Below are 26,155 nucleotides of genomic sequence, written 5' to 3' on the forward strand. Positions count from 1 at the left end.
GGAGTATCCTGCCGAGAACTTTGGATTTTATGGATTTGCCACAAAAATAACATTTGGACATGGCAGTCACCCAGAAGCAGGTTATTGCTTTGTGTCTTTAACATAGACTGATTTGGGGCCCAGGGCCCAGCTGCTGCTGGCCTTCGCATTCTCTCTACCATTTTGGGGGGTTAGAGGGTGAAGGAGGCGGGAGGGTTGCGCTAGGCAGGCCGTAGTGTAACGTTGCCTCCAGTTTTCTCCAAATGCATCACTCTGCTGTCTGTCATTTCTCTTTGCATGAAGCTGAAGGGTGACAGGAAAAGAGTTAAGAATACATGCCTACTTCTACTTTCACTGCCTGAAATTCACTTGCACACAACTGGCAGGTCCCTCATAATGAAGAGTAGAGTGTTGAGTGGCAAACGGTGGGTCCGATAGAAGAGCTCAGCAGCATGATGCGAAGCCCCCAGCGCTGGGGTGAAAAGCAAGGCAGGTCTGATCCATCCGTGGTTGGACACTGGTGGTTGGACAGTGGTGATTGGCAGGGTCTGCCACGGGTATGGGGGCTGAGGATGGGCACGCTACTTATTTTTTGGAAAGCGTGGAAATGTAAATCTGTCCTGACTAATCCGTTGGATGTTGAGTCACTGTTCTTCGTAGCAATTAGATTAAACCATTGAGACAGTGACTTGCTTCCCTGAACCCTCTCTTCCGTTGGAAGTTCATTGATGATGTTCCTCCTGCTCTCTTCCCATCCCCTTAGTTAGGCCTTGGCTGCCTAGCTCCAGAACCAGTCCTAGGTCCACTTACTTTACGAAACTTGCCTTGACCAGTTCAGTTCAAAGGAATTTCTGCTGCCTGAACCTGACAAGTTAGTGTCCCATTCATCTCAGACTTAGAATTCACGAATGTTAATGGTCTTACTGCTAAGCTTTGTTTTTATTGTTCTGTCTGGTTGTGTAATCCCAGTCAACCTATTTCAAGCCCATCTGCCTCAGCTTTCCGGTTTGTAGACAGAAGGTAGTGATAGTTTGCAAACTGAGCATATTTTACTTTAGAGTTTTTGTGAGAATTAAGAGAATTTACATCAGTATGCATATACTCTATATTCCCTCATTGTGCTGTACATAGTAAGAGTTCAGTACAATTAGTCCCCGCCACCCATCCTCATAATGCGATTTCATGACGGCAGGGGGTCTCTCTACCATCTTGTAGCCCTAGATCTCTAAACCTCTTTGGAGTTCAATTTCCATGTCGCTTGCACTGATACCTCATTTCTCTTCCCATAAAGGCAGGGCACTGAACCTTCAGAGCTAGTGCCTGCTTCACAGGCAGGGTTTGCAAAGATCTGTAATCCACGGTGGGTCTTTACCAACTACACAGTCCCACGCTATGGCACGGACTGGAGATTTTAGACCAAGTTAGCTTCGACGCACCTGGGGCTACACCACTGTCAGTTTCACACAGGATATCAGCAAATTGAACAAAGTCTTTTCCCCTTTCAACAGCTTTCACGCTCCACCCCCACCACCTCATGCACAGTCCCTTGGTCCCCACCTCTCCAGACACCCACTAGTGAGTGTGCAGCGGTCCATATCCTGGGGGAAGTGCAGGCCAAGAGCCCAGATGGCCCAGATCCTGGGGCTGGCTTCTGTAGGATCTGCTAACGAGTGTGCCAAGCTTTTAGAGATCTTTCTCTCCACTTGCTTTCTAAAAATGGGAGAGAACCTTCACTCGGGACCAAGTCTAACCTCTTCCTTTCTTAGACTGCTCTTACTTTGTCTCTCCTTTTCCACTGCGTCCTCTGCTCACCCCTGCCTTTCCCACTTTATTTAGATGCTCCGTTCCCTTCCAACCTTTCCTTCGTATTCGGCTTCTGTGTGAAAACAGAAGGTTCTCCTTCTCTTACCCTTTCAGAGATGTTTACACATGGGTAGGAACAGATCAGATAAACAGGAACTTAGGTTAATTTAATAGAAAAAATAAAATATGGAATAACATTGATTTTGGCCAGTATCAATTACAACCATTCTACTATATTTTACAAAAAAACAACTGAACATTTTACACATGTACAGTATTTTTCAGTAAAAGTGGATTTGGATTTAACAGTGGATCACTAATTAAGAATAAAAAAGACAAAAGAAAACAGAAGATAGGACTTTTGTCTCCAGAAGGTTAGAGCATTTGTTAAGTCTCCAAACTTTGTACTATCCATTACATATATCTCATTATGAATATATATATTTATACATAATATATAACATTAACTTAAACTTTGAAAGCATTATGTCCTAGTTAATAATATTCTGTAGATAAACGAGGCAGTAACACACTAGTAGTTAACCCAGTATTTCCATGATGTGCGCCTGCATGGTCGGTGGGAATGGAACACACATTGGTGGACCTCAGTGAATTTGGCTGACATTGTTGATGGTTATTTGTCTAAGAACACAGACGTCATTTTTTATCTTTCCTATCGTAGTAACTTTGTGCCTCATCTAGAACGGGCTGGTTCAATCAAATGGATTCCTTTGCAGGCAAATCTGGTCTTGCCATCTGCTTGACTTTGCTTTTGGCTTGCGCTTAGATTTGTCCATTTAGAGACTGACTTGAAGTGTGAGACTCTATCTGCCATCCCCTGGATTAACTTACTTTCTTCAGGTCAGAAGGACCTGCAGTGTTAGGAAAATGAAAGTTGCTCAGCAAAATCAATGGAGTCCCTACTGATGAATCATTCTGTGACTCAGTGTTACTATATTGCTATTAAAGAGGGTCATTAGACTCAAATTATTCACCTTAGATTAGACTTTAACTTTGATGCCTAGGAATGAATATTTTCAAGGTAGGCTTTTCCCTAGCTTGTTGTTTGGGTGGGGATCTCAGCATCCACTTCCCAGCTTCTTCCTCCAATAATTCCTGTTGATATCATCCCTGTTCTCAGCTGTGAAGCCAGTGACATCTGGGAAGTGAGGCTCTCACAGCATCAAGCCTGCAAGATGGCTGGTCACTCCCAAAGAAAATGAGGTCACCAATGGAGTTTTGATAGGAAAAGTGAAGAAAACTGATATGAGTCTATCCTTCCCTAAATAGAGAAACTCAGAATTGGTAAAAAAGATCAGGCATCATTTCTAACCACTGATCCAAAATAGTTTTCACATAATTCAGTCTGCTAGATTCCAGGATGTACTTAAGAGTTGTAGAAAACCAGTGAGGATATTTCCAAGAAAACAGACGATCTCATTGACATCCAGTGGACAGATGTATCATAGCACGGTCATAGAGGGACAGAGGAATGGGAAATAACAGAACCAGAAGGGTACAATCATGCCACCCATCTTCAATTTCCAGTTTTATTTTATGAAAATGACAAAATGATAAAACTTCTAATAAGCACCATTGAAAAACGTTGCCCGGCCGACTTGGGCACGAGCTTAAATATTATTTAAATAATTCCATTTCTTAAAAAATACAGGACCTTTTAGAAACTTGACTCCAGGAAGAAATTTCCCGCATCATATCCAAAATGCTTCCCATCACAACAAATGGAATTTCTGATGGACTTAAAAAAAAAAAATGCTATGGGGATAATGGCCGTATAGCACCAGGAGATTGTGCAGGGTCTACAAAGTGAACACTCCAGATTTCAGGGGAGCTGGATGAGGCCCAGCTATTTCGTGTAACTTTGCATTGTGTCCATCACCAATCTGACTATGCGGAGTGATCCCATTTGACCAGCTGTGTGTAAAATAACCCAATCTGCAAAGCCAAGGCCAATAGCAGCAAGTCTATCTGATGAAACCAGTGCAGCAGACTTCTCAAGTGAGTATAATGCCAAAACCAGCACGTAATGCATGAAGTAAATTATGTGTGGAAAGGATCAATGTTCAACTGTGAAAAACTAAGACAAACGACATTGAATACAACTCTGAGGGATGCTCTTAATGCCCTTAGGTCCGCTTTGCTGTCATTTCCCCCAACGGTGGACTCAAGCATGAAAAATGACAGATGTAAGAGCTTTCTCTTTGATTTTGATCTGTGTCTGTTCTTGTGATGTTTTTGGAAGGTATTTTTAGGTGTCTCAAAGGGGAAACAAGCAAGTAAATGCAAAGGGGAAAAAAAAAAATGGACCTTTAAAACCAGGGCAGGAAATCAAATCATTACTTTAACGTCAAATTTTGGCATCAAATGCTTTGGTCATACAATACTGTCTCTGTGGTTCTGGCTGTTTAGCACTAAACACCCAGGTATAAAAGGTAGGCTTGTTGTAGGTTTATTTTTTTTTTTTTCCATTTAAGTTCTGACAAAACAGTTCACCATCTCCCTGCACAAATTTGAGAGAGAGAGAAAAAGAGAGCGAAAAAGAGAGAGGTGGCTTGCTTTTTTTTTTTTTCTTTTTTTTCTTTTTAATAATAATATGGAGTAATCTATAAGTCTACAGGAACAGAGAAATCTAAGATGGCCGCTCAGCCTTGGAATGTACATGTTTTGCAGCAAAGTTGTTGAAGAACCTTCCTCTGGCACAGATTGTTCTTTTTCACTAGCATACAGAAGCCTCCTTCGGCCCAGGACTCTTCCGTTGCTTTTCCGGGAAGTCAGCAAGACAGAGGGGGAGGTGAGGACGAGGGCAGCATGATGTACACGTGGAAGAAGGTTTTGATTGGCCAGAGAGGCAGATGGGGGATTGGAAGAGATCATTGAGGAGCAGTCAACAAGGAGGAAATTGGGTCCACGCAAAGTGATTTCAGTCAACAGCATTGTTTTTCAAGGAGAGAGATTGCGGTCCAGTGGTGAATGTGATTGGTGTCCATTTATAAAAGGAAAAAAAAAAAAGGATCCGAAAAAAAGAATAAATTAGAAATCAATAACAATAAGCAAGGAATTTGTCTTCTCAGAATGACCTAGAGCAGAGAGTATAAGTCATTTATACTATATTTCATTGAGTCCAAGACACTGGATTTAAGATGCACCGTTATTTTACGTACTATCGAGAAAAGAACGTGCTTCATGCATCTTACTACATGGTGACCCCAGAGCCTCCTCAATTAGAATATTACTGTTATGCTTATGGAAATATTAGTTAAATATTCGTTCTATGACAGGCTGTTTTGTTGCTGTGCTTATAAAGAAACTCTTCCTTTGATTATTAAACAATTATTTGAAACTATTCCAAACTATAGTTCAGTTCAACACAAGTAGTAGTAACCATGTACCTAAGTCCGTGACAGTCACAGGCAAGGACAGCTGTGTCACATCAACCTAGCAGACAAAAGTGGCTGAAAGCTGCCATAAATTATAAGATGCATCTGATTTCAGGGATGTTAAAATGTTAAAAAAAAAAAAAAAGTATGTCTTAGAATCATTGAAATATGACAGTTGAAAGAGAATAAATCACAAACTCATAAATGCAATTGCTACGTGATTTGAAAAGCCTGGTGAGCCATCGGTGATTTCGTGATTTAGCTGACCGAAAATGGGCTCATTACAAGAGACGGTTCTTCATTTTCTACTCTTTCCCACAATCCCGAATGCACCCCTTCTACTGGCGTGCCATCTGGCATAACTTATCCCAGGTTTAGCATGGTTGAGAGAAGGCAGTTAAAGCATCACAGACGTGCCCATGCCTGGCAGCGTGCTGTGGATGAAAATTCAAGTGTCTGTGGATCTTTTGAGTCCAGAAAATCTTCCTGTTTCCTGTCACCAACTTCAAAATTCTGGTCAGATCCAGGTATGGTACCATGTTTTTAAGTAAAGAGTGATACTTACATGGTCCTTGAAGTGCCATCACCCCAACCCTGTATCCCTGCGCTGTGTGGTGAGATCACAGAGCCTGAGTGGGTCTGGCCCGTCCCTGCTGGACTAATCCTATGGCCAAGAAGCCATGAAGACACAAAGTCACCCATGATGCTCTGTGGAAATGAGCCCGTTGATGATGCTCTAACACGTCTCATCACGTGCCACGTTCTTTCAGATGTCTTTTTGAAATTCCTCATAGGAAGTTTTAGAATGACCATACAAGGTCAATGATACTAGCCGCCTCATTTTTGCAGGTGAGGGAAGCGAGCCCCAGAGAAGTTTATCACCTGTCCAAGACCTGGAGCCCAGAAAGGAACGGCAGTACTCTGACTCTTGAATCCACACTCTCCCAACTACAGCACTGTTCTGCCTCTTGTGAAATTTCTAGAAGAGGGCCCATTCAAAGGAAGGCAGAGAATAAAACAAGGGAAATGCCCTTGTCCAGGAAGACTATTCCAAGTACAGAGTTTTTTCTTACTCTATTTTCAAACAATCCGAAGGTACTTAAAAATAACAGTGGTTCAAAATGATGCCTTTCTAGGTCACTGAGATGTGTGTCTGCATAAAGTCTAGACTCAAATTTTAGGGCCCGCTGTATGTGAATTATACCGAGACTCAAAGTTCACAGAATGTTAAAGTTGGAATAATTTAGCTTCATTCAGGAAGCTGAGGCTAGAAAACTGACAGAACTTGGCATTTGTTGGGTTGTCAGGGGGAATGGAGTAAGCCAGAGATTCCCAAATCTGGCTGCACATCAGAAACACTTGAAGTTTCTAAAAATATCCATACTTAGATAGCAGATAGCACCCTCAGACCAATTTCCCAGGAATCTTCAGGAAAGGTGTGCGGTCCTGGCATTTTTAGTTGAGAACCACATATGCAAAGAAAAAAAAAAATGGACCAACACTTAGAAGTCTGAAGTTCTACATTGGGTCTATCATTAATTCCTTGCCTCTCCGGTCGAATAAAAGATTCAGGTACCATTTGATTATAATTTACTTGTCAAAAATTTAATCCAAAAAGGAGTGGTAATAAACCGGCTTCTTCACATGATAGAATTTTATGCTGTAATTAAAAATGAAGGTTCTGAGGACTTTTTAAACATAGGGTGATGTTTATGTCTAACACTTAGTACAAAAAGCAGGATACAAACCTCCGTGTACATGGTATTTTAAAACATCTGGTCAAAAGTACATATGGTGAGACACACATGAAAAAGCTAATTAGAAAATATTGCCTATTATATTCCAAGGATATAGCATTGTGGAAAAGGTAAATCTATGGAGACAGTAAAAAAATTAGTAGGTTCTGGGGCGGGGGATGGGAAGGAGGGAAAGGCGGAGCACATAGGCTTTTTAGGGCAGTGAAAGTGTCCTGTAGGATTATTACAGTGGTGGATATGTATCCTTCTTCATTTGTCCAAACTCCTAGAATGTACATCACCAAGAGGGAACCTTGATGTGAACCATGAGCTTTGGGTGATAATGGGGTGTCAGTGAAGGTTCACTGATGATAACAAATGTAACTAGTCTGGTGTAGGGCGCTAATAGTGGGGGAGGGTGTGTGCTGCAGGGGGTCAGCCGGCATATAGAGGAGATCTCTACTTGCTGCTCAATTTTGCTGTGACCCCTAAAACTCTAAACCCACAAAGTTTGCTAATTAAACAAACAAACATAACTAGGGCCATCTTGGCCAGTGGAACTACAGGTGATTTCTTTTAATTAAAAAAAAAAAAAAATAAACCCAAACCAAAACCCACCGAGGGTATGAGTTCAAGATGAGTGAACGCCAGCGAGATACTGGGCACGTTCTAGCTGACTCGCGCTTGAGCGTGTCTGTGGCAATCGAGCGGATCCGAACAGAAGGCGAGGCCGGAAAGGAGCGGCCTGTACTCACCGTCCTTGCAAACGGCTCCCATCTGACACGTCCCTGAGTCTAAGAGGTACCCGCTGAGGCAGCTCGTACAGTTCTTGAAGCCCGGACCGCTGCACGTCAGGCAGCTAGCATCACATCTAGGGGAGAACGTACAGTTTGTGCTTTCCCGTCAGGCTCCAGAAAAGATGTTCGCTACCCACCTCTTACGGACGTTTTAAACTCCATTCCCCCTTGGAAGATGGCCCAGAAGCGTCTGGTTACCGTAATTGCTACCTTTGCCGACATTAAAGCCCAGCAGGTAGACGGATTTTAAACGGCAGAATGCACTGTACTTGAAACCTAAATATTACTTTAAAGGTTTTATTTTATTTTTTTTTTAAAAGAGTTTATTTATTTATTTGACAGAGATCACAAGTAGGCAGAGAGGCAGGCGGGGGTGGGGGGGGTTGGAAGCAGGCTCCCCGCTGAGCAGAGAGCCCGATGCGGGGCTCGATCCCAGGACCCTGAGATCATGACCCGAGCGGAAGGCAGAGGCTTTAACCCACTGAGCCACCCCGGCGCCCCAACTTTAAAGGTTTTAAAGTGCTCCTGGGACAGAAATGAAGCATTCGAGAGACGCTGGGTGGAAGCTGCAGGGCACAGTCCGCAGGACAAATCTGGGAAGTCCTGTCAGCATAGTACCTATTTGGGTCCGGCAAGGAGGCGGCTGAGCAGAAGGCGTGGGGCACTTACTTCTTGCAGGATTTGTGTCCGTTCTCTGCCGAGCGGTCCAAGTAGTAGCTGAGGCTACAGGTCTGCACGCAGCGCCCGTCCTCCATGAAGTAGGCTTCGGCGCAGCTGCTACACGCGTCCGCGCCCGGCCCTTGAAAGCAAGACAGAGGCGGGAAACAGACAAAATCTCAGAACAGCTCGCACGATGGGCTGTGGCCTGCGTGGTTGGTGACAAGGACATGGATCTATTATTTTAAGAGCCACCATTTCGTATTGTGCTTTCCCTCACATTCTGTGGGGAAGAAACAAAACACCACTCACTCCCCGTTTAAATTGAACCCATTTGCCAAAACCATCAAATGCCCTCGGGAGGAGGCGGCGGCGGTCTCCCCGGCATGTGTCCCTGTTGCGCCAGGGAGGGACTGCCTGTGGCAGGCGTTCTGAGAATCCAGGCAGGAGTCCTGGAGGAGAACTGCGTTTCTCCGGCATTTACTTGAACACTATCCGGTGGGGCCGCGGGAGTGACGGCTGACGCCAGGGCAACAGGCGCCAAACCAGAGCCAGAGGAACAAACCACAGGACGGGGGACACGATACCAGCACAGGCGGCACAGAAGCGGTGACAGGGCTGGCAGTCGTGGCCATTGAAGTACTGGCCGTCCTCGCAGGCGACGGAGCACTGGGACCCCTGCAGGCTGAAGACAGACACACGGACGCTGTGATCGAAGCAATGAGGTCATGACGCCCCGGCTCCCTGTGCAATGCTGCCGCACCTCCCCGAGACCCATGGCTTGGCCAAGCTTCCAAGCAGGGGAAATCACTGCGCACCCCTTCTGTTCTCCTTCCCGATGCCTATCCTGCTTCTCTGCGCCTGTGGTGATGTCTCAAGCCCGTATGCGTGCTCCGAGCTCCGTGGACCGTTCTCTCCATCGTCAGGCTGGCCGGCGCCTCTCTTCTTTGCTCTGCACCTTGACTGCCCCCCCCCACCCTGGGGGTGCTTAAAAGGATCTTACTCACAAAACTCATTACCTAGCAATACGTCTGACAACTCTGATAGCCAGCCCTATGATGTAATAAACTTAAAAGTTGTTTTGTTATAAAATGCAGTAGGATCATGGGGTAACATGAGTTCCAACTGAATAAAGGGCACAGTGATCTCTAGCTAGCTGGTCTCCTGCAAGTAGCTACTTTTGTTTCTATTTCTGGTTTTAGTTCTTCTACTGGTTCCCCTCAGAACCACACGACTGCAATACACTTTGCCTCTATTTCCTGATTTATTTTAAATGCTAATGAATAACGTTGTAAAATGACCTGCCTATATAGTTGATTCCCCAAACATCCCAACTCTTCTTAATTGTATTATTGTTTCCAGGTGTTCTCTTTACCCTATTTTTCTTTCTGGCGCTCTTGGTATCTATTACAGTTGCCAGAATGTTGAATGAGGAATGCGTATTTTTTCTCTTTGCTAATATCGATGATGATAGTTTTCATAGTCAATAGATCAGTTCTTAAAATTAAAAAAAAAAACAGAATTTAGGACCTTTAATCTATAAATATTGCTCACTGAATCAATAGTGTGATTGCAGCTACAGATTAGCACCTGTAATCCTATGTCACCAAAGAGATGATCCTACAAGGTGGGTATCTAAGCAACAGGTTCAGTGGTTTTTATCTAAGCAACAGGTTCAAATGGTTTTTACTCTCCGAGACTCTGTATTATTCCAGTGCACACCTTAGTTGACTGTGCTTTGTATTTGGATCACACTAACTTGGACAAGTAGAATTTATTTTTCTCTATTGGAATGAACAAAAACAGATAAAAAAACAGATCCCAAACAGTCCTGTTAACATTTTAATACACTTCCTTCCAGTATTTTATGTGTATGTATTTCTATTTGTTCTTAGCCACTCTTTAAACAATGATGATAGTAATAATAATTTAAGTAATAGGTCTCTTGAGGCAAAATGGTCAACCCTCAAAGCCTCTAAGGAAAGGGCAGGGAGTCTCGAGCGTAACTCAAAGTGTACTCCTTTTACAGACCTGACTGGCTAGGGAGCGATGTCATTTAAAGAGCCAGTAAGAGGAAATCTCTGCCCTTCCCATGGAACTGGAAAAAAGGACATTGTATCAAATGTATCCTTTTGTGGAAGGCAGTAGGATCACCAAAAAACTTAACAAAGTTGAAAAAAAAAAAGCTGCCTCATTTTTCTAGTAAAGGGCATTCCTTCTGAGGTTGGCCTGTGTTGAGAGAGAGGCTGCGTTGTGTGAGGAGGGAATGAATGTAAGTGGGCTGTGCAATAGAGAGCAGGCACTGTGTGTACCCTGAAGCTCTCTGGTGCTTCCAAAATACAGCGGTGGTGTGGCTAACCTGCCTGGTACAGGAGACACCTGGGTTCTTTCTATGATCCATTAGCTGGGTTGGAATCATTCTGTCCCACACGCTTCGGTGCCTGTGGCTTCTGAGCACTTAAAAATGTGGTTAGTATATGGCCCAGGAATGGGACTTTAAACTTTTTATTTTTAGTTAATTTCAGTCTACGTTTTACAAATTGGCCCTCGGTTCAGTTACTGGCAAAACTGAGTAAGTTTGACACAAAGCTGGCTATATAAAATCTCCTTTGACTAAATTTTGTAAAATCCAAGTACAGAGCAAGTATTTCTCATAAAAAATTACTGTCCAAGTTGAGATGTGCATTGTGCTTTCTGGGATCAAATGCACCCCAGATTTTGGTATAACAACAAAAAAGAACGTAAAACATCTCGCTAGGTCTTTTCTATTGATTACATATTGAAACAGTAATATTTTGGATTTGATTAATATTTTTTTAAATGTTACCCATATCTTTTTACTTCCTTTAATGTGGCTATGGGCATATATGAAATAAAATGAACATATAAGGCTCTCGTATTTCCACTGGAGAGCGCTGGTTAATGAACTCTGTAAAATGTTCCCTAAGAACCACAGTTGACTGAACTCTTGAACAACATGGGTTTGAATTGCATGAGCCCACTTCTAAGTGGATTTTTTTTTTTTATAAATACAATACAGTACTCTAAATGTATTTTCTTCTTCTTCTTTAACCACTTGGTGATTTATTTATTTTTAAAATTTCTTTTCAGCATAACAGTATTCATTGTTTTTGCACCACACCCAGTGCTCAATGCAATCCATGCCCTCCATAATACCCACCACCTGGCACCACCCCCAACCTCTAACCACCCCCCCATTCAAAACCCTCAGGTTGTTTTTCAGAGTCCATAGTCTCTCATGGTTCACCTCCCCTTCCAATATATTTTCTTTATAATTTTCCTAACATTTTTCTTCTCTAGGCTTACTTTCTTGTAAGAGTACAGTGTAGAATACATAGAACACAAATGTGTTAATTAACTGTTATTTGTAAGATTTCTTTTCAACCGTAGTAATTGGTAGTTACGTAGTTAAGAGTAACTAACTTAAGGACTTAAGACTTATATGCGGTTTTCGTCTGCATGAGGTTGGGGCCCCTAATCCCTGAGTTGTGCAAGGGTCAGCTGTATAGAAAATAATTGTAAATAATCTTTTATTTCTCACGGACCAATTATGTGTCTATTACTGGAATGAGTATTTCACAAATATTATCACAGTTAGTGCTTTTCATCATTCAGCAATGTAGGGGTTAGTATCTCATTTTATAGATGACAAAACTAAAGTTCAGAGTGGCTCAGTGACTTGGCCAGGATCCCACAGCTGACTAATACAAGAGGGTTTGAGCACATCTACCTTGTCTCCCTTCTTGTCTCTGCTCCTTGTCCAAAAAGAATTAGGGGGCTGACTAGACTGATATTTCTCAAGACCTGAAGTCTTGAGATGAAAGGTACTAAGCCAATTACTACTGAATGCATTTATGAAAAAAAACCCCAGAGTTAAAAAATATATATATTAGAATATCATTTTTATTTAGATTAAGGTTTCATTTATTTATTTGAGAAAGAGAGCAGGAGTGTGGGGAGGGACAGAGGGAGAAGGAGAAGCAGACTCCTCTGGTTCAACCCCAGGACCCCCAAGGTGATGACCTGAGCCGAAGGCAGATGCTTAACTGACTGAGCCATCCGTGTGCCCCGATGCTCTGATATTAAATATAAATAATCACCTGCTCGGAGCCTGCTGAGTTCACTCACCAATTAATGGCAGAAACAGAGGTATTCTCAATACTTAAAAAAGATCTGCATGCAGCAGATCTCAGGTACTCTATAAACTCAGGGTCTAACTCCTTACCCAGCAGAAGATGGTCTGACCTTCTCTGTGGAAATCCAGGGGCTACCTAGTTCCTACAACTAGGAACTAGGAAGAAGCTGTGAGCTGTGTCTTGTTCTCTTGCGGAAGCTATCAGATATCTGGCTTTAGCAATGAGCAAGTCATCCAGTTCAGAAAAACATCGCCAGGTGTTAAATCTATGTGCATACCGGAGCATAATGGAACCAAGCCTGAGGTACTTAAGATAAGAGCATGATTGGCTATATGGAGAGAATAATACAGATAAGGGAAGAGTCTCTGACCATCAAAGGAATGAATCAGGAGGATTAAATATAATTCATTGGTATTACCTACACATTAATCCTTGACGGGGGGCGCTGTGCTGGCCAAAAAGCACTGAGAAAGCCTCTCAAAAAGCCGTTTTTATTTATGTGTATCAGAGCCATCTTTTCTGAAGAGAATTTTCCTTGGTGTGTGAACCTCCGTTAGCGAAGATGGCATCCAATTTGTCACATATATCGGTAAAGATAATGCAAATAGCAAATCAGGTGTTTGAATGGGAGTCAAACCAAGGGTGATGGTAAGAGGATTACTTTTTTACATATTGTGTTTATACTGAGAAACTCCTTGGGCTGTGTGACTTAACAAGATCCTTCACTCTCTTACCTTAACCCATCCCTGCATTCTGTACAGTTGTGGAATTCAGTACATGTCTTGCAGTTTTCACTGCATTTCCGGCAAAGATTTTTCTCTGTTAAAAACAGAACAAAACAACACAACACATACACACAAAAGTAACGGTTATAAATCAGTTGGTCATTGGACTCTATAAAAGCAGGTGGAGACGTTCTGATGTTTGCTAATGTACACGACAGTAGACATACGTGGCCTTGAGCCGAATATTTCATGAACAGCCCCACACTGGACGTTTGCTCTCACTTTCCAGCAAAGCGAACAAAGGTAGGAAAATGCAGAATCAGACATGCCTCACATCTTCCATTTTGCAGACGAAGGAACCACAGCCCATTGCTTCTTAGTTGAATAGCTGATTGGCTTTTCCCCTCTTCTTTTTCTCTTTCCCAAGCGGGGTTGCCTAACTTCTTCTTCTTCTTTTTTAATTTCTATTTTTTTAAAAATTTCTTTTCAGCCTAATAGTATTGATTTTTTTTTTGTACCACACCCAGTGCTCCATGCAATCCGTGCCCTCTATAATACCCACCACCTGGTTCCCCCCACCCCCCCCCCCCCCCCCTCCTCCCCCGGCCAGCCCTTTCAAAACCCTCAGTTTGTTTTTCAGAGTCCACAGTCTCTCATGGTTCACCTCCCCTTCCAATTTCCCTTCTCAACTCCCTTCTCCTCTCCATCTCCCCGTGTCCTCCATGCTATTTGTTATGCTCCACAAATAAGTGAAACCATAGGATACTTGACTCTCTCTGCTTGACTTATTTCACTCAGCATAATCTCTTCCAGTCCCGTCCATGTTGCTACAAAAGTTGCCTAATTTCTGACAAGGACAAGCACACTAACGAAGACGCTGGGGCAACGCTAGGATGAGGGTTGAGAAGCAGTGTTTGGGGCTGTGGGATGGAGAGGTGGGCCCCCATGCTCACAGCGTGTAGGACCGCTCTGAAGAACGCCGCCAGAAAAGGGAATCTGCGTTAAAGACGGCAGGGTGATGAGGGTTGATGATGTATTTCTTGTATTGTCTAGAATAGTGTTGCATACTTTATAATGGCTGTGACATTGATATGTTATTATAGTTCAGATACATCTCCGTTCTGGAGAATAGAAATATACTGGATTAGAGCAAATACACCATGAATATGGTTCTCCTGTTTAATCCCAAAGACCGATCGATCCCCATTGGAAAAAAATGGCAAATGTATGCTTATGCAATAGTGAAAAACGGTGATTCTCAATACCATCTCTGAGCTGCAAGTGAATTATAACCACGTGTATGTGTAGGATTGAGTGAGCTTTGTTCACAGGCTTCTTGTCCTCCACCTACTCCTTAAATGTTGGTGTTCTTCAAGGTTCCATGGAGGAATATTACTTTAATGGATTCTTATAAGGACCTCCCGAAGGTCCACTTCCTTTCTCCAGTCTGAGCCTCCCCTACCCTTCCCCATGAAATACGAAGTGCTTTATAATCTTATGGTAGTCCCCACATGGTCTTCTCTTCACTCTGCCGTTGAGATTCCTGGACATGGCACAGGATCTGAAGTCCAAGGACCTAGATTTGAATTCTGCTTTTAATATTTCCAGTGAGCAAGTTCAGGGTCTCTGTTCTCTGCTCCACAGACATTACAGTGATGCTGACCTTTCAGGTAACTATCTTGAGGGGATAATGAAATTACTCAGGGGAACTGTATGAATTGGAAAGCACTGTAAATGTGTCGGCAGTAATTATTACCAATCATGATCATATCTGATCACTGTGTCTTCAGGAGGAAAATATAACAAAAGTCAGTTACACAGAAGGAGAGAGAGGCAGAGACCACTCGTATCAGCAAAGCCACTGTCTGAACAGTCTTCCTTCACTACAAACATCCCAGGCTCTGGGGACACGACTGACTCTCAGTATCTCTATCCTGTTATGCACCATCTCAGACCAAATTTCTTTGCCAAGATTCTGCCTTCTAGATAGAATTTTGAATTTTTTCTACAAGAAATACTGCTTATTTCTGGGGATCCCTCACACTCCCCTCCCCACTCTTATTTTTCCTTTCTCTATCAGGATGACGCGCATGTTCCAAATTTGGGAGAAAAGGAACTACGTGGAAATCCTACCCACCATTCTATAGGGTAAGGTGAGACTCCATTTGCCTTCTGGAAAAAATGCTTGCCTTTGAGTCAAGGGACTCTGACTTCTTAAGAAAATTGTTGCCTGATTTCTGAAACACAACTCTTACTCATTTACACTTGGGTCTTCTTCTTTCTCAGGTTGTGCAGAAATAGGAGATAATCAGCGTCGTCATGCACCATGGTGCGACATGCTTGTTAGTTACCGAGAATTCAGAAATAAAGCAGAAGGGCGCTACCAGAGCACTAATAGGTAGGAAAGCCCAAGGATTACTTAATTCTCCAGTGAATGTACCTTTGTTTGTTTCCTAATGATGACTGATTAGGGCCCAGACTCCTGAAGTGAAGTGTTGTGTTCATTTATAGATTTTTGTTTGTTGCAAAAGATTTCTGTGTGGAAGAAGCCCCTCAAATTCGATTTGTATTGCCTGGTAGGAAATTATTCATTTCTTAATTGAAGTCTAATTAACAATGTTATATTAGTTGCAGATATAGAATAGACTGATTTGATGATTCCACATATTACTCACTGTTGACCGCGGTAACTGCAGTCCCCATCTGTCACCGTGCAGGGATATTATAGTATTAGGGACGATCCTGCCTAGCTGTACTTTTCACCTCGTGACTTCCTTATTTGATAACTGGAACTTCTACCTCCCCTTTAGCTTTTCTGCCCATCCCTCCATCCACCTCTGCTCTGGCCACCACCAGTAGTTCTCCGTATTTAAGGGTCTTTATTTTTGTTTGTTTGCTTCCACATACAAGTGAAATCCTACGGTATTTGTCTTTCTCAGTCTTGATTTATTTCACTTAGCATAATACCCTATAGCTCCATCCATGTTGTCAACAAATGGCAAAATCTCACTCTCCTATATGGCTGGGTAATAGTCCACTATGTATGTATGTATGTATGTATGTATGTATGTATGTGTATCACATTTTTTTTTACAAGTTTTTAATTCCAGTGTAGTTAATAGACAGTATTGTATTAGTTTCAGGTGTACAATACAGTGATTCAGCACTTCCATATACCACTCAGGGCTCATCAGGACAAGTGTACTCCCTAATCCCCATCACCTGTTTCACTCTTCCTCCCACCCCCTCTGGTAACTATCACTTTGCTCTCTATAGTTAAGAGTCTGCTTCTTGGGTTTGGCTCTTTCCCCTTGGATCATTTGTTTTGCTTCTTAGAGTGAAATCCTGTGGTGTTTCTCTTCCTCTGACTGAGCATTATACTGTCTAGCTTCATGCATGTTGTTGCAAATGGCAAAGTTTCATTCTTTTTCATGGCTGAATATTCCATTGTGTATATGTGTGTGTAAGATGAATGGATAATCCTTTATCCATCAGTGAACACTTGGGTTTCTTGCACACCTTGCCTATTGAAAATAATGTTTGCAATAAACATAGGGGTGCATATATTATTTTTAACTGGCATTTTTGTATTCTTTGGGCAAATTCCCATAGTGGGATTCCTGGATTTTACGGCGTCTGATCTGAATCTTTTGAGGAGCTGCCACCCTGTTTTCCACAGTGGCCGCACCAGTTTACATTCCCACTGCAGTGCATAAAGGTTCTCTTTTCTTTCCGTCCTTGCCAACACTTGTTGCCATTTGTTTCTTGATACTGACTAGTGTCCTTTCTTGAGAGCTGTTCTAAAATGTGTGAGGGGTCTCTCATTGTGCTTTTGATTTGCACTTCCCTGATGATGAGTGATGCTAAACATCTCATATGTCTGTTGGCCATCTGTGTATCTTCTTTGGAAAAACTTCTTTTCAGATCCTCTGCTCATTTTTTTTTTTTTATTGCATTGTATTTTGGGTGTTGAGTCATATACGTTCTTTATAGGTTTTAGATATTAACCCCTTATCAGATACATCATTTGCAAGTATCTTCTCCCATTCACTAGGTTGCTTTTTTATTTTGTTGATAGTTTTCTTTAGTGTGAAAAAGCTTTTCATTTTGGTGAAGTTCCTATATAGTGGCTGTTGCTTCCTGGGCCTGAAGAGACCTATTCATACATACATTGCTAAGGGCAGTGTTCCAGAAATTACTGCCTATGCTTTCTTTTACGACTTTTATGGCTTCAGGTCTCCCATTTAGGTATTTATTCTGTAATTTATTTTTGTGTATGGGGTAAGGAAGTGGTGCTGTTTCCTTCTCTTGCATTCAGCCGTCCAGTTTTCCCAGCACCATGCGCTGAAGAGACCATCTTTTCTCCATTGTGTATTCTTGCTTCCTTTGTCATAGAGTAATTGACCAAATAGATGTTGGTTTATTTCCGGGGTTTCTATCTTGCTCCATTGATCTGTGTCTAATTTTTGTGCCAGCACTATGCTGTTTTGATTACTATACCTTTGTAGGTGATCTTGAAATCTGGGATTGTGATACCTTCAGCTTTGTTCTTCTCTCTCAGTATTGTTTTGGCTACTCAAAGTCTTTAGTGGTTCTATACAGAATTGAGGATTATTTGCTGTAGTTCTGTAAAAAATGCTTTTGGTATTTTGATAGAGATTGCAATGAATCTGAAGATTGCTTTGGGTAGTATGAATATTTTAACAATATTCTTCCAATCCATGAGCATGGTGTATCTATCTACTTGATCGTGTCTTCTTCAATTTCTTTCATCAGTGTCTTACAGTTTTCAGAATACAGGTCTGTTACCTCCTTGATTAAATTTATTTCTAGGTATCTTATTCTTTCTGGTGCAATTTACAAATGGGATTGTTACCTTCATTTCTTTTTGCTACTTCATTATTTTGTATCCTGAAACTTCACTGAATTCATTTATCAGTTCCAGTAGTATTTTGGTGAAGTCCTTAAGCATTTTCTATGTATAGTATCATGTTATCTGCAAATAGTCACAGTTTTACTTCCTCCTTACCAATTCATATGTCTTTGATTTCTTTTTCTTGTCTGCTGAAGCTAGAATTTCCAATATTATGTTGAATAAAAGTGGGGAGAGTGGACATCCTTGTCTTGTTTTTGTGTTAGAGGAAGAGTTCTCAGTTTTCATTATGGAATATGATGTCAGTTGTGGGTTCATCAAATACAGCTTTTATTATGTTGAGGTATGTTCCCCTGAACCCCACATTTTTGAGAAGTTTTAACACGAATGCATGTTGTATCTTGTCAGATCCTTTTTCTGCATCTGTTTAGATGATCATATATTTTTTTATTCTTCCTCGTTTATGTGATGTCATATTGATTAGTGAATATTGAACCACACTTCCCTCTCTGGAATAGATCCCACTTGATCGTCCTAAATGTTTTTCTTTAAAGGTACTATTCAATTTGGTTTGTTATTCTTTTGTTAAGGATTTTTGCATCTGTTATCATCAGAGATCCTGGCCCATAGTTTTCTTTTTATATAATGTCTTTTTCTGGCTCTGGGATCAAGGGAATGCTGGCCTCATAGATGATTTTAGAAGTTTTACTTCCACTTCTGTTTTTTGGAATCATTTGAGAATAGGTATTAACTCGTGTTTAAATGTTTTGTAGAATTCACCTGTGAATTCATCTGGTCCTTAATTTTTGTTTGTTGGGAGTTTTTGACTGTTGATTCAATTTCATTACTAGTAATTGGTCTCCTCCGATCTTCTATTTTTTCCTGATTTAGTTTTGGAAAACTGTAGGTTTCTGGGAATTTATCCATTTCTTCTAGATTGGCCAATTGTTTGGCAGATAATTTTTCAATGTTTTCTTGTAATTCTTTGCATTTCTGTGATATTATTTCTCCTCCTCCATTTCTTTGAGTCGTCTCTCTTTTCTTGATAAGTCTGTTTAAAGATTTATCAGTTTTGTTTTCTTCCTGAAGAACCAGTTGTTGGTTTCATTTATCTTTTTTTTTTGGTCTCTATTTCATTTAAATCTGCTCTAATCTTTATTATTTCCTTCTACTGGCTTTGGAATTTGTTCTTTTTCTAGTTCCTTTCTCCTTTCCCTAGTTCCTTTAGGCCTAAGGTTAGGTTCTTTACATGATATTTTTCCCGTTTTTTTTTTTTTTTTTTTAATTTATTTGACAGACAGAGATCACAAGTAGGCAGAGAGGCGGGCAGAGAGAGAGGGGAGAAAGCAGGTTCCCTGCTGAGCAGAAAGCTCGATATGGGGCTCAATCCCAGGACCCTGGGATCATGACCTGAGCCGAAGGCAGAGGCTTTAACCCACTGAGCCACCCAGGCGCCCCATTTTTCCTGTTTTTTCGAGTCCCCTAATAGCACTATAAATTTCCCTCTCAGAACTGCTTTTGCTAATTCCCAAAGAGTTTATAGACTATTGTCTTTTCATTTTTTTCCATGCATTTTTGACTTCATCTTTTTTTTTTTTTCATTGACTTTGGTTAATTAGCATGTTGTTTAACCTCCATGTATTTTTTTTTTCTTCCATTTTTCTCTTGTAAAATTGATTTCTACTTTCATACCATTTAAGTTGGGAAACATGCTTGATATGATTTCAGTCTTCTTAAATACAGTGAGACTTGTTTTATGGCTTAACATGTTATATATACCAGAGAATGTTTCATGTGCACTTGAAAAGAATGTGTATTGCTACCCTGGGTTCTTTTTTCCACTTCAATTTGCACAGCTTATGTTTTCTCATCTCTTCACTTGTAGTATGTGTCATTACGTGTGAAGTGAGTCTCTTGTAGGCAGCATATAGATGAGTAATATTTTCTCATTCATTCTTATTCATTCACTGTATGTCTTTTGATTGAAGTATTTAGTTTAGTTACATTGAAAATAGTTTTTGGAGTTCTTCCTGATTCCTTCCTTTTTCCCTTGCTTACTTTCCTTGTGAGTTGACAGTTTTCCTTAGTGATATGGTTGGATTCTTTCTCTGTTTCTTTGTGTATATCACAGGTTTCTGAGTTGTAGTTTCCACTGGGTTCTATATTGAGTTGAGGGTTGCTTGAGTTCAACACATTGTAAAACTACTAAAATTAATTCCCACTTCCATGTTTTATGTATGTGAGGTTTTATTTTATATCTCCTTTGTCTAATTTTTCTAGATATTGATTATACTACTTTGTGTTTTAAACTCCACAGTGGCTTTATAAGTGATTATTTTTACTCTGTTTAGCTTTTACCTCTAAAATTTTTCTGCTTTTATAATTTTTTCTTTATACGATGGCCTATTCTGTCCATTTAAGGAAGTCCCTTTAACATTTCTTGTAAGCCTGATTTAGTGGGATGAACTCCTTTAACTTTTCTTCTTCAGGAAAACACTATTCTCTCCTTCTGTTTTGAATTCGGTACTTTCTGGGTAGAGTATTCTTGGTTGTAGGTTTTTTTTGTTTGTTTTAGCACTTGGAATAAAGCATGCTACTCCTCTCTGGCCTACAAAGTTTCTGCTGAAAGTCAACTGAGAGCCTTATTTGCCTTCCCTTGTATCCTCACTTTTTGCCATTTTAATTATTGTGTGTCTTGCTGTGGACCTCTGTGGGTTCATTTTGGTAGGGGTTCTTCTTCCTGGACCTGGATGTTGCTTCTTTCTCCAGGTTCGGGAAAGAAGGTTTTCAGCTATTATTTCTTCAAAAACGTTTTTTGCCCCTTCTTCTCTCTTCTCCTTCTGGGATCCCCCAAATGTGCATGTTATTATGCTTGATGACGCCACAGAGTTCCCTTAACCAATTCTCATTTTTTATTTTTTTTTCTTGCTGTCAGCTGGGTTGTTTTCCATTACCGTCTTCCATACCACCGATCTGTCCTTTGCATCTTCTGAGCTACTGTGGATGCCATTTAGTGTATTTTTATTTCAGTTATTAAATTTATCAGCTCTGGTTTTTTTTTTTGTTTTTGTTTTTGTTTTTACATTTTCTGTCTCTTTCTTGAAGGTCTCACTGAGATCCTTGGCTCTTTTCTCAAGTTTAGTGAGTATCTCAGTGATAATTACTTTGAATCCTTTATCATACATATTGTGTATTTCCATTTCATTTGGCTGTTGTACTGTGATTTTTGATCTTTTTCATCTGGGACATATTCCTCCGTCTCATTTTGTCTCTGGGTGTTTGTTTTTAATGTAGTAGGATGGTCAGCTATGTCTCTTGGTCTTGAAAGTAGTGGCCTTGTTTTCAAAAGAGCTCCTGTGGTGCCTATAGTGCAGCCACACCCTGGTTACCAGAAAACCAGGCATTCCAGGGGTGTCCTCTGTGCGCCTCCCTATTGTGGCTAAGTTGCAACTGCCTTCAGCCCAGCCCGCCGCAGTGATGCCGTTTGCCTGCTCTCAGTGTCCTGGGTAGGGCTGAGCGCGGTCTAAAACAGCGACAGGCTTGGTGAGTTGGGCCAGCAGGGAGCCCAGCTGTCTGCACGTAGTCCCTCTGGCTCCGTGACGGGTACACTCGTGGGCAGGGCTTGTTTCTTACGCAGCCAACTGTGAGCTCCACTGCGGGGACTGCTGTGAGAGCGGCTTCTCTCCCACTCCCCAGGGCGTGAGGCAGTGCGGAGTGGCACCCTCCAAGTGCGTATGGTGGGGCAGGAGGCCTTTGAAGGGAGGACTGCCAGTTGGCGTGGATGGGGAAGAGCACACAGCGCTATAGCAAAGTAGACAGAGCGTGTCAGTGCTACCTTTCACCAGCATCCAGCTGGCTAGGCCTTGGGGACATGAAGGCCATCTACCAGCACTTTCTTTCTAGAGAAATATTTTGTGCCTCCCTGCCCGGGGACAGATCTCATCCACTCAGGACAGATTAGTCAATGTATCTCCTTCACACATAACCGCAGACACTTCTCAAACTGCTTCTGCAGTGCCGTCTGGGCTGAGTTATTTAGTATGCTGGATCTTTAAGGATGATGGAGACTCCATTTCCTATTGCCTTCAGGCTCTCCTGGAACTAAGGCCCACTAGAGTTAAGCTCTCCTGGTTTCTAAAGCCAGACATGGTGGGAGGGGGGACTCCTTCCTAGTGCTGGGCGTGCCCGGTGTGGAGTCAGATCGCACACCCGTGATGCCCCATCCTGTCCGTAGTTAGTGGCACCCGGGGTGTGATTTCCAACTCTGTCTCCATCCTGCCTACCCTTTTCAAGGTGGCCTTCTCTCTACCGTTAACCGTGGCCAGTCTGGTCTGCCAGACTCCAGGTGCCTTTCAATTAGGGGAAAAACGTAGCTGTTATCTCAGTATGTCTGAGGGACGGGGTGAGTTCAGGATCCTCCTACTCTACTCGCTCTGGAAATTCTTCAGTTTTGTCTCTAACTCAGCAAATGGATTTCATTTTGCCTTTCCTGGTGGGCTGGGATGCCTGATAGCATTTGACTCCATTTATCACTTTAAAGGTTTCCTTCTTAATGGCCCTTCATTAGTAGTTTTTGACACATGTCTAATTCTAAACTTTCTGAAATATAACACTGATACCATACCGGCCTGGTTCCTTTGGTTACCGTATAGAAAAGAGTAGGCTCGCCTGCTATCTTTTGAAAGCCTGCATCTGAAGCTGGCCCATGGCTAGCATCTGGGAGTTGGATTTCAGGAGGGTTTCCACCATCCTAACTGGTAAGAGTGGCTCAGGGTGCCTAAACTGTACAAACAATATGGTTTATGCTGAACATCTGCTTTCCTTGTAGGAGCCTGGAATTTGGGTATGTGCCAGCTAGACCGTGTCTTCGTGACGACAACCCGGGGCGTGAGGCTCTAAGGAGGTTCCCACACTGAAAGGTAGCCTACATTTCACACATGTTGTAACCAGTTGTTGCTGGGGGATTTTAAATCCGTCCTCGGAGAAAACTCAGAAGCTAGTGCTGGTTTTCTGCGTCCGTTGTCCTATATATCTCTTCCTGATCTTACATGGTAACTATGAGCTCGTGGGTACAACAACATGGTAAGTCTTGTGGGTCTTCCTAGCAAATCACTGAATCAGGGGAGGGGCCCGAGGACTCCCGGACAGTTAGTTATAAGCATTTTTACACAAATGATTTTATTTATTTATTTTTTTTTTTACAACTCTAACGTGTTCTCTTAAAACCTGGTTAGATCCTATTAGATATAAGCAAGGCCTCAATTTCCCCTCTTAATGTCATTCAAATGAAACCCTTCTATTTCCTCTCTAAAACCCAGATATTTGAAATTGACTCACTGGGGTCTGGGTATGATCCATCGGGGCAGTGGAGAACACAGCTGTTGATTTCTTCATTTAGGAAGTATCCGTATTTACAGGACAGGCATTGGTCACCGTGGCTCCCAAAGCAGGACTCACAGTTGGGGGCGCACTTTCTGCATCGCTTCTTGTCAGCATGGTAGTGGCCAGAGGGGCAGCTGGAGACACAGATCCTGCATTGTAGGAGGATAGGAAAGAAGGGCGCGTCACCAGAGACGGAGTCCTAGGCACTCTGGGAGATGCTCAACCAGCAGCTGCCTTGATCTCAAAAATCCTTTTTAAAACACGACGGTAATACCATATCCAAAGAGCCAAATTCTGCTGGTCGAAGCTCTTTCCTGTGTAGGGTGCTCAGGCAGCAATACCAAGTCCTAATACCAAGTCCGCTAAGGAAGGAATGTCTTGGTCCAAACCACTTTCAGGTTCAGGACTAGCTCTTTAAAGGGGATGATGGTTAGAAACTAGAGGCTCAAGAGGAAGGTCGTGGCATGGGGTTGAGGGAAACTATGTGGGAACCACCATTTTATACAAAAAAGGTTGCTAATAAGGGGTATCTTCTTTGTGTGTGCTGTCCTACGGATCCTCTGAGCTAGGGGCAGTGGCTGTGGGTTATTGTCTACATTAATCTAAATATATTTAAACTTGGTTGGTTATGATACATTTAAAAAAAAAGAACTTCCTTAACTGAAGGACAGCTCTTTGTTTATTCATTCAACAAATATTTACTACTGAGTACCAAGTAAAATGTCAGGCATTTTGCTGGTCTCAGCAATGAGAGGTCCTGCAGTAGCCAAGGGCCCTTCCTTTAAGGAACTGAAATGCCAGCATGCGTGTCAACAGGAACTAGAACGTGTCTGGGTCTGTCTGGATGGCTGAAGTGTGGACTCAGGGCAAGTCAGCTCCTGTAGTAAGTCTTCCCTGAAGGAGGAGGAAAGGGGGGCAGGGCTCTGAAGCAGATAGCCTCTGACGGGCCGTGACTGCCCCAGGAGCCTCCCTGTGGACAGATCTGCACACCTCAAGGCAGAAACTAGGGGCCCAGAGTTCCGGTAACCAAGCAGGTCCGCCTCAGTGCCCAGAGTAGAATAGGGAGGGATGAGCAGGGCCCCGCCCCTCCGCCACACAGGAAGGCAGGAACGCATCTGTTGGGCTGCATGCTGGCGCTTTCAGGAAAGGCCAACAGAGCTCTAGCGTCAGGCGTCCATGGATGGAAAGGTCTAGAGGGAAGAGCAGTCCTGTGTGGAGCTAGTCGCTCCCCTACTGCCCTTCCAAATGTGAGTAAAGATCTTTGCAGCTTGACAGCATACAGGGACACAGTATGGTTTCAGCGTTTGGAATGAGACCAGGAGGCGGTGGCTAGGGCAGCGGCCTCTGTTCTGAGCTTAGGTCCTGGGCGGAGAACGTCAGCAGCTGTGGCTGCAGGGCAGCCGGGGGGACGGCTGGGAGCACACAGCAGGGGGAGCGGACTCGGGCTGATTCTTACCTCGTGTTGTTCTTCAGCTTGTAATAGTAGTTTAAGCAGTCATTGCAGTGGTCTGGTCCTGGCCCGTCACAGCCCACCTCACTGCACTCAGGGTCACAGGGACCTTTAGAAAAACAAAACAAAACAAAACAAAAAACTGGGAAAACATGATTTTAAAACAGGTCTGCTTTACCTTGAATTTGGTATAAAAGGAGACTTTTTACTTCTTATGCAGTGAGAGCTTTTAAGGAGGAGGAATAATGTGTACCATGGCTCTGTGCATGGAGATGAACTCCTGGTGTTTTAGGGGGGAAAACCTCAATTACCTAAGTATCAGGAGTGAAAATCCAGTCATGGCCTGGGCTTCGAAAAAGCACATATGGCTGCCTTGTGGGAGAGAACACATATCTCAGAATTCCAATGAACAGTGTCATTGTGGCAACTGGAAGAGAGCTGATGGCAATTAAATATGCATCATGCTAAAAATGTTAGATTTACAGAAAAATGAGAAGTTAAGCTGTTGACAGAAAAAAGAAAAAAAGCTGATTATTCCACGCCTGGACCAGATTGTCTGGCTTGCCCATGGTCATTAAAATCACAGAATACCTCTGAGACGCTGTAGCCAGCAAGAAACATCATTATGGCATCTGGTGCGAGGTTATCAGTGTCTGGTCTGGGATTACTAAGCAGGTACTTGAGGCCCAGATTTAAAATTGTGTCCTACCCACAGGCGGGTGGGCAACTCCACAAAAGAAAACTAGACATACATTTTAAAAAATGCAAGCAAGCTTAAAGAATTCCAGACCTAGGATGAAGGTTGCTAATCTTTCATGGCATATTCTTTGGTCTAGAGTTAGAATTCACAGGAAGAAAAAATGCCAAAAAGATGGGAGATTTTTATAACTGATGAAAAGCTTCCTAATGACATGAGCTAGACCTTTTGCTTGCTTGAATGAACCCCCTTTTTCCTTGTTGTCCGTACTTTAGGAGACATTTGGGCTTGTAATCTTCAAGCGCTTTCCGGTTAAAAATTCACATGATTTTAACTAGTAATAAACATGCACAAACAGTAAGTTGGTAGGTCGGAAATGTCTGAACCATACTTATTTAAATCAAAAGGATTTACTGTTGAACCTTGATCTCCTTTGGTCATTACAGGGCTCTGGTCTATGGTTACTGAAATGTTAGAACCTTGGAGGAATGACTTAGAGAA

General features: G+C 42.3%; 1 protein-coding gene and 1 long non-coding RNA gene across 4 annotated transcripts in view; one reads left to right on the forward strand and one right to left on the reverse strand.

Annotated features, from left to right (window-relative positions):
• The window catches only part of PCSK5 (proprotein convertase subtilisin/kexin type 5), a 447,741-nt gene that overhangs the window by 145,094 nt on the left and 276,492 nt on the right, over positions 1-26,155 (reverse strand). For 2 of the 3 annotated variants that reach the window (XM_059411831.1, XM_059411830.1), the window contains exons 15-20: positions 24,964-25,066; positions 23,463-23,656; positions 13,262-13,346; positions 8,958-9,055; positions 8,383-8,512; positions 7,672-7,787 (exon numbers count right to left, since the gene is read on the reverse strand). In XM_059411831.1, the coding sequence (XP_059267814.1) occupies positions 7,672-7,787; positions 8,383-8,512; positions 8,958-9,055; positions 13,262-13,346; positions 23,463-23,656; positions 24,964-25,066 (726 nt within the window). Of the gene's footprint in view, positions 1-1,928; positions 4,562-7,671; positions 7,788-8,382; positions 8,513-8,957; positions 9,056-13,261; positions 13,347-23,462; positions 23,657-24,963; positions 25,067-26,155 lie in introns of those variants that run through there. The other variant, XM_059411828.1, reaches the window with a different exon arrangement.
• The window catches only part of LOC132024800 (uncharacterized), a 59,813-nt gene that overhangs the window by 30,665 nt on the left and 2,993 nt on the right, over positions 1-26,155 (forward strand). The window contains exon 3 of the long non-coding RNA XR_009406311.1: positions 22,954-23,044. This is a non-coding gene — a long non-coding RNA (uncharacterized LOC132024800). The remainder of the gene's footprint in view (positions 1-22,953; positions 23,045-26,155) is intronic.

This window comes from Mustela nigripes, chromosome 9 (genome assembly GCF_022355385.1).
Source record: "Mustela nigripes isolate SB6536 chromosome 9, MUSNIG.SB6536, whole genome shotgun sequence".
In the NCBI taxonomy this organism is placed as follows: Eukaryota; Metazoa; Chordata; class Mammalia; order Carnivora; family Mustelidae; genus Mustela; species Mustela nigripes.